This window comes from Salvia miltiorrhiza, chromosome 3 (genome assembly GCF_028751815.1).
Source record: "Salvia miltiorrhiza cultivar Shanhuang (shh) chromosome 3, IMPLAD_Smil_shh, whole genome shotgun sequence".
Taxonomy (NCBI): Eukaryota; Viridiplantae; Streptophyta; class Magnoliopsida; order Lamiales; family Lamiaceae; genus Salvia; species Salvia miltiorrhiza.
In genome coordinates, this window is record NC_080389.1 from 10,531,552 (window position 1) to 10,539,876 (window position 8,325).

At 37.6% G+C, this 8,325-nt stretch overlaps 2 protein-coding genes across 4 annotated transcripts; both read left to right on the forward strand.

The window, feature by feature from the left end:
• Positions 1-206: 206 nt before the first annotated feature.
• Positions 207-1,419, forward strand: LOC131018301 (uncharacterized). The gene is made up of 5 exons (XM_057947027.1): positions 207-218; positions 290-406; positions 475-855; positions 928-1,163; positions 1,242-1,419. The coding sequence occupies exons 1-5, from the start codon at positions 207-209 to the stop codon at positions 1,417-1,419; spliced, it is 924 nt and encodes a 307-aa protein (XP_057803010.1).
• Positions 1,420-1,483: 64 nt separating this feature from the next.
• LOC131017615 (uncharacterized) lies at positions 1,484-2,393 on the forward strand. 3 transcript variants are annotated; one of them, XM_057946432.1, is made up of 5 exons: positions 1,484-1,605; positions 1,676-1,745; positions 1,830-1,937; positions 2,029-2,121; positions 2,183-2,393. In XM_057946432.1, exons 1-4 carry the CDS (start codon positions 1,514-1,516, stop codon positions 2,113-2,115), a joined length of 357 nt encoding a protein of 118 aa, XP_057802415.1. In that variant the 5' UTR covers positions 1,484-1,513; the 3' UTR covers positions 2,116-2,121; positions 2,183-2,393. The 3 variants fall into 3 exon arrangements, 1 of the variants encoding a protein (XP_057802415.1); XR_009099683.1 differs by lacking the exon at positions 1,676-1,745; XR_009099682.1 differs by lacking the exons at positions 1,676-1,745; positions 1,830-1,937.
• The last annotated feature ends 5,932 nt before the right edge of the window (positions 2,394-8,325 follow it).

Below are 8,325 nucleotides of genomic sequence, written 5' to 3' on the forward strand. Positions count from 1 at the left end.
GGAGTTTGAATCTTGAGGCTGAAAATCTCACTTTGGCCCGCAAATCTTTTGCACTAGATATTTAAATTGTGGTATCACACTTTACTAATTTTGTTTCATGTGAAGGTGTGATGCAATTTTTAATCTTTAAATTCCTATATCTTTTTGGCACAGATATCTAAGAAGCAGCCACAGAGATATTTTTAATTTTTAATCTTTAAATTCCTATGCCGGCTTACGTGAAGAAATGGTAATATTTCAATAATATAATAAATTGCTAAATATAACACTAATAATTTATCATTTGTAGAAGGAGCAATTGACAGGTGATCAAGAGAATGATAGAGCACTTTTGTGGAAGCAAGCACAAGCAAATAAGAAAGGGGAGTTCGATGGTGAACTGTTGACAAAAACAGTTCTAAAGATTGTAAGTATTTATGATTGCATAATATTCAATCTATTTTTTTATTACTTTGTTAACAATGCGATTCGTAGGATGAGTACCTACGACAAAAGCATGAGGGTACATTTTGTAGTAGTGGACCAAGTGACGATGTCCTCACACAAGCACTCGAGAAGCCCGAACATTCTGGTCGTGTGAGGGGCGTTGGTTGTTATGTTACTCCAACAACATATTTTAAGAAAAGTGAAAGTGGAATGGGGAATGTGGTGCAAGAAATGAAGGAGGAGTTTGGGAAACAAATGGCCGAGATGAATGCGAAAATCCTAGAGCTCCAGCAACAGGTTATGATGAAAGAGAGTGAGGAGAAAGGCAGTTGTTCTGTCAAGAATGAAAATGATGTTGAGGATGAGGATGATATTGAAGAAGTTCCTCGTGACAAAGTCGTGCCATTTGTCAAAGCACCAAAAGCTAAGGTATCATCTATATGATAATAACTTATATTTTTTATTATTTTATAGTTGTTAAGAGATTATTCAAAATTTCAGTCAAGAAGACCTCATGTAAGGGAGCCAATGAAGTTGACGGCGACGGATATACCAATGTCATTAAAGATGTTGCACAAATACGCAAGTGTTGCACTCTTTGATGGATTCACAATTAAAGGAAGCGTGGATCCGCTTGTCTTCGGTCATGATCTAGAAGTTTTAATTGGATTTGATGACATTCATCATATGTGTGAATTGGAGGCTCTCGCAGCATCGTGCATATGTATGTACATGTGGTAAGTCTTTTAAAATTCATTAGTTAAAAATATACCCTATTGTTGATAATTGTCTAATTTGATTACAATATTTTGAAGGTACTTATACAAGGAATATGAGAATTCAGGAATTCTTGATATAATTCGATTTGTTGATCCATATGATATATCACACAATCCTAGTGTTACTCAAGCTAAAAAAGCGAGTATTGTAGGCCAGAGGTTGATTGGTACCAAAACTGATCAACTTGTTTTATTGCCATGTAACGTTGGGTAAGTGAAAATGATTAAGTTTTTTTCAATTAAAATGATTATTATATTATACTTGTTGGTAACTATTTATTTATTCTTTTAGTTGGCATTGGGTCCTCATGATGGTTTATCCCCATAAGGAGACGGTATATGTGTTGGATCCATTGACTGACAGTTATCATGTTGAGGAGTGGAAGAGCATTATGACGACGTAAGTTTTATTATTATTTTTTAGATTAATTTAGATTATTTATTTTTAATGTATATTATAATATGTGTAGAGCCATAAAAATGTTCAACATGAGCATAGGAGTAAGGGGGAGACAGAATCTTTTGTGGGAAGTGATCGATGTATGAAATTCTTACCTTAACATTATGTTTCACTTGGATTAAATAGTATGTTTAGTTGTTTACTAGTATTATTAAATGTGACAGAGTCCACAACAACCTGATGGGAAACAGTGTGGATTCTATGTTATGCGATACATGCGAGATGTTATTGATAATATTATATCTGATCACTCTCTCCCAATAACTACACTGGTAATTGTAATTTATAATTTTTATTAAATTTTACTTCAAGACATGAATTTCTATAATTTCATATTTGATCACAAGTTTGTCTTTCTTATAGTTTGCAGGAGGATGCTACTCCAAAAAGGAAATTGATGAAGTAAGGATAGAGTGGGCAGAATTTGTATGTAAAATCACAGATGAGTGATGATGGGTAAGTTTTAATATTTATGTAAAATCACAAGTTTGATACTTGAAATATTTTAATATTGCAGATGGTGTAACTTGCTTGTTTTCGGTGTTTGCAGTTATGTTGCAATTAGTAGGATGATGATGTTTGGATTCTAATGTAATGTAGGATGATGATGTTTGGATTCTAATGTAATGTAGGGATGATGATGTTGGATTCTAATGTAATGTAGGGATGATGATGTTGGATTCTAATGTATGAATTTTATTATTAATTTATGTATTTTTAGCTTTTCATATTATGTTTTTAGATTTACTGAAATATAAATTGAAAAAGCAGGAAATTTAAAATATAAATACAAAATTAAAACTATAATATAGAATAGACAACAGTTTCTACACTGTTGTATTTTCAAATAGACAACGGTCAAGAACTTGTTGTATATAAGCGAATAGACAACGGCTTTTCTCATGTTGTCTAATAGACAACAAACGCTAGACCATTGTCTATTCTCTCATAGACAACGGTCTCTAGACGGTTGTCTATGAGAGAATAGACAACGGTCTAGAAGCCGTTGTCTATAAGAGAATAGACAACGGGCTAGAACCCGTTGTCTATGACCGCCCCCTAATAGACAATACTCTCATTTACAACAGTTGATTTTCTAATAGACAATGGGTTTCGTCCGTTGTCTATTAGCGTTTTTCTTGTAGTGGGTGTAACCACTGGCTTGCAGTCTTGCATCTTGAACTTCTTGAGCATATCTTCAATATACTTCTTTTGTGATAGGAAGATGCCTTCTTCCTCTTGACTTATCTCCATTCCGAGAAAATAGTGCATTAATCCTAAGTCCGTCATCTCAAAGGTGCTCATCATGTCTTTCTTGAAATCCTCGATCAATTTTGTGTTATTTCCTGTGACAATTAAGTCGTCAACATAAAGAGAGACAATCAGAATGTCTGCACCTTGAGTTTTGATGTATAGAGTTGCTTCATTCTTGCTCCTCATGAACCCTTGACCGGTGAAATATCCGTCTATTTTGCTGTACCAGGCTCGTGGCGCTTGTTTGAGCCCATAGAGTGCTTTCTTGAGACGAAGAACTTTGCCTTCTTGCTTTGTGAACCCTTCTGGCTGCTCCACATATATCTTGTCTGTTAGATCTCCATTGAGAAATGCCGACTTAACATCAAGTTGATAGATTTTCCATCTCTTTTGAGCCGCCAGAGCTATGAGTGCTCGAATTGTGTCCATCCGGGCCACTGGAGCAAACGTTTCTGTGTAGTCGACTCCTGGTACTTGAGCATATCCTTTTGCGACAAGTCTTGCCTTATGCTTCTGGATCGAACCATCAGGATTCAGCTTTGTCTTGAACACCCATTTGACTCCAATGACTTCCTTGTCACTTGGAAGATCCACCAACTCACAAGTATCATTCTTTTCTATCATTTTTATCTCCTCCTCCATTGCTTTAATCCAAACTTTCTCTTTGGATGCTTCTGCATAGTTATTTGGCTCCAAAGAACAAAAGTTGCATGTCTCATATATATCAGTGGATTCATATAAATCTACTAGAGTTCTTACCCGAAAAGGTGGAAAGCCTGGTGAGGAGTCTGAGTCGGATCCACTTGAGGTATTGGCTTCTGAAGAGGACCTTGGTGGGCTTTGTTGATCTTGTTCTCCATGTTCTGTGACTTCTTTTAGGAGTGTAGTTGTTGTCCGCCTTTCAACACTTTCTGTCTCCCAATTCCAAGAGGCTTGTTCGTCAAATTCCACGTCTCGACTTGTCACCAGCTTCTTGGTCTCAAGATTGTAGATTCTATAACCCTTGGATTTAGAGCTGTAGCCGAGGAAGATTCCCTTCTCCGTCTTGTCCTCCAATTTGTGTCTTTTTACTGAGGGAATGTGGATGTAGCAGATACTTCCAAAGACCCTCAAATGTTTGGCTGAAGGCTTTTGCCTGACCAAGCTTCGATCGGCATCTTGTTTAGCACTGCCTTTGTTGGACATCGGTTGAGTAGGTAGACCGATGTATACACTGCCTCCGCCCAGAACTTCTTTGGCAATCTTTTCTCCGCCAGCATGGATCTCGCCATCTCCATGACTGTTCGATTCTTTCTTTCTGACACACCATTTTGTTGAGGAGTGTAGGCCACGGTTAGTTGATGCTCCACACCTTCATCTTCACAGAACTTGTCAAACTCTTTCGAGTTGTATTCGGTACCTCGATCGCTTCTTAGCTTCTTTATTTTGCGACCACTTTGTTTCTCCACAAAGTTCTTAAATCTCTTGAAGATTCTAAAGACTTCTGATTTTTCTTGGAGGAAATATACCCAAGTCATTCTAGAGTAATCATCAATAAAGAGTATGAAGTACCTGTTTTGGTTTACTGAAGGTGTGCGCATTGGACCGCAAACGTCGGTGTGGACAAGCTCTAGTATCTCCTTGGCTCGCCATGTTTTCTCCGTTGGAAATGGTTGTCTGTGTTGCTTTCCGATCATGCATCCTTCGCATACACCTTCTCTTTCATTTAGAAGAGGCATGTCTCTCATCATATTTTTCTGATGAAGTAGCCTTAAGGCATTTAGGTTGAAATGCCCAAATCTCCGGTGCCATAGACTCGTATCGTCGAGTTGAGCCACCATTGCCTTTTGTGGATATTGCCATTGAATGGGAAAGTTTCTATTTTTCCCATTTTTACTACTGCAATATCTTGGTTATTTTTCTTGTCGTAAATTCGGCAAGAATCTTTCTCAAAGTGGAGGGCATATCCACTTTCCATCATTTGGCCAACACTTAATAGACTTTGTGCAAGACGAGGTACTAGGAGAACATTTCTAATAAATCGCGTACCTTTATTAGTTTCTATGGCAATTGTACCTTTCCCTTTTGTCTCCACCAGTTCTCCATTGCCCATCTTCACCTTCGTCTTGACTGAAGTATCTAACTCACGGAAGATGGTCTCGTTGGATGTCATGTGGTTGCTGCATCCGCTATCGATGTACCATTCTTCTTCTCGTGCTTCTGTTGCCGAGTGACATGCATAGAACATGTACTCCTTCTCATTTTGATTTTCTGAATAGTTGGCTTGATGATTTCTTCTATCTCTGCAATCTTTTTCCACATGCCCGAACCTTTTGCAGTTTTTGCACTGTGGCTTTCCTCGATGATAGCAGTCCTTCTCTAAGTGATTTGTCTTCTTGCAAATTCCACATGGTGGAAAGTTTGCCTTACTCTCCTTGTTGCTGGAGCTTCCTTCCTTGTGATTGGTTTTAAAATTTCCGCCGCTTCTTGACTTATTGCCTCTAACGTTGAGCTTGGACTGAAAGGCACTCTCTAGTGAACTTTCATGTCGCCTACTCAATCGTTGCTCGTGTGCTTCCAAGGAACCCATCAGCTCCGCGACAGGCATTTTTGACAAATCTTTTGATTCTTCAATCGCCGCCACTACTAGATCATATTTCTCGATAAGGCTAATTAAGATCTTCTGTATGATCCTCTCATCGGAGGCGTTATCTCCGTATGACCGCATTTGATTTATTATTTCCATTATTCTTGAGAAATAATCTTTTGCGGCTTCTGAATCTTTCATTTTAAGATTCTCTAGTTCTCGCCTTAAACTTTGTAGTTTAATTGTTCGAACTTTAACATTTCCTTGAAACTCCTCCTTAAGGATATCCTAAGCTTCTTTTGCTATAGTGGCTTGAATAATTCTTGCCATGATAGAATCACTAACAGATTGTTGGAGAAGATAAAGAGCTTTAGCATTTTGTTGCTTTAATTTCTTACGTACCTCGGATGAGGATGTCTTGTCGATATCTTCTCCCGGCATGGTGATTCCTTCTTCAATGACATCCCAAAGATCATGGGATTCAAGGCAAGTCTTCATACGAACACTCCAATAGTCATAGTTTTCTCCATTGAATATTGGAGTCGTGATGGAGAGACTTGACGACGCCATAACGCCCGCTTATGATCGAACAAGCTCTGATGCCACTTGTTAGAAAGTGGAGGTGATTATATAGTGGTTTGAGTGTGGTGAGTGATTGTGGTGAAGTGGTGTAGAGAATATTGTGAGTGTAGTGTGTGTAGAGATAATGATTTTAGAGTGAAGCTCTTGTCTTCAAAGAACTTAGATAATATTAGATAGAGTGATGTTTTTGAGATGTTTGAGATTGGTTACAAATGGCTCACAAGAGCTCTATTTATAGGTGTGGGAAGATCTCTCTAGATCCCACTACACTAACTTGTATCTAGAATTCTCTACTAGTATCTACTTAAGGAATTCTCTAGATACTCTATTTTAAATATCTAATTTCTAGAATACTCATACTTCTCCTAGGTATTATTTAGAATACTCTAGATTAATCTAGCTAGTGGTGAATTCTCTAGAATATACATAGCTTATTTTCACCTAGAATATTCTAGATAAATGCATCACACTTCAATACTATAGTTGATTCATCATCAACACACCCACTTATGATCTCCAACATTTTTTTTACTTTCTAATTTTGTGTTTTTTCTCCCTTTGTGTTTCTACTCCAAGAAAGCTATTCCACCTCTCCAAATTCAACGGTGCGCTTTGTTTTGTTCCATTTTTTTTTTTTTGTGTTGTGATCTTTTTAAAAGTCATATCACAATGTTTCTGTTGTAGTTATTGTTTTGAAGTTTAGAGAATGGGGTTCATTATTCTAGAACTAGGAGCAGATTGGGTTATTGCTTTTAGCCTCTAGGTTTTTTAAGGATTTGTTACTTTTTGCTATACGGGATTATTATTTTCGATTTTTTGTTTTCGACGGGTCCCCTCGGGGTCCACTCGTGTTTGCTCCCATCAAAATTCTGTGCTGGAACACTTCCATCCATTTATTGCAGCTTCGGTGAGTCGCGGCCCTACTTTGATTTCATAATAGTATTTTTGAGTTTCATTTTCTTTTCATATTTTATATCACCAGCTAAATAACTGACTTCTCATGTGTCAGGACATTGACCGCATTTTTCAGATATTTTATTTTGGCAAAAAGAAGACGTGTGCTTTCAAGGGAAGGTTACTTACTATTGATTCTATGTCTCTGTGTGTGTGTGTGTGTGTTTTTTTTTTTTTTGTAACTCATTTGTATTACTTTCCAATTCTTTGTTGCTTTTATTTGTTTTGAACCAAATTTAATATTATGTTTGTGTTCAGATGGCTCAGACGGCCCTGTGACAGCTTCAAGACGTTTATTTTTTAGTTTACCTCCTCCGTCTGTAACTGATATGGCTATGCCAATTATCTTTGACCCTGAGTGTTCGCATGCTCTAACTACTGAGTCGAGAAGTTTGCGAGGTGCAGAATATTTGTTGGATTGTGTCTAGATTTTGCACAATTTAATTTGACATTATGTGGCCTTGCTTAGCAAGTAATGTTGCTATTACTTTTTTTATTGACTATGGTTCGTAATTTTCAGATAAGACTTCACAAAAAAGAAAGAGGCGTGTTCTCGTTGTTGACACTGATGGGAGTGTTCCACTCTCGCAAGTGACAGGTTTATGATTTCTCTTGTATTTGTTTGAAATTTCTTTAGAGCTTTTAAGAATTTAGCATATATTTGAAAAATTGATGTGTTTTGTATTAACAATCGTTTTGTTTTCATTTGCTAGGCTCTTGATGCGCAAAGGATACGAAACCGCGATTAATAACAACACAAGCAAAGATTGAGGATCAATGAAAACCAAGATAGCAAGAATGTTGATACGAAGGTATACCGTTAGTTGCTATGAATGAAAAGCCAATGTTTAAAACTCTCAAAATCACCAACCCCAAAAGTCCCCAGCAGAGTGTTTACATAATATGCAATTTTTTGAAGAAATTGCAGATCAGTCCTCAAGGAAAGAAAAAAAAAGTAACAGAAGGAATGATTTGAAATAAAAGCTCATAAACATATTTAATGTTGGTGACTATCAAACTTCTCCAAAAGCTCTTTGAGATTCAGGACGATCAACAGGTATGCCGCCCCGCAATCGAAACCAACGCGATGCCCACGTAGATGACGTTCTGCAGCGTGAGGAGCTTCTTCAACTACGTCGTCAAGTTGAACAACTCACGGCCCAACTCGCCGCCATGAATGCCCAACAAGATACACCCCATGCTACCGACGATGATTCTGAAGGAGGCGATTTCAATCCCTTTGCTGACCCAGACCCTCCTCGCCCTAATGATCGACGCTGGGAAAGTGGGTTGCGTATTGATTT

Bases quoted from the DNA above. Each gene is read 5' to 3' on its own strand.
- LOC131018301 (XM_057947027.1), top strand. The intron at 856-927 runs GTATCATCTATA...TCAAAATTTCAG, and splicing joins TCAAAGCACCAAAAGCTAAG to TCAAGAAGACCTCATGTAAG. The intron at 1,164-1,241 runs GTAAGTCTTTTA...AATATTTTGAAG, and splicing joins TGCATATGTATGTACATGTG to GTACTTATACAAGGAATATG.
- LOC131017615 (XM_057946432.1), top strand. From the start codon at position 1,514: ATGATGGTTTATCCCCATAAGGAGACGGTATATGTGTTGGATCCATTG. The intron at 1,606-1,675 runs GTAAGTTTTATT...TAATATGTGTAG, and splicing joins TGGAAGAGCATTATGACGAC to AGCCATAAAAATGTTCAACA. The intron at 1,938-2,028 runs GTAATTGTAATT...TCTTTCTTATAG, and splicing joins CTCTCCCAATAACTACACTG to TTTGCAGGAGGATGCTACTC.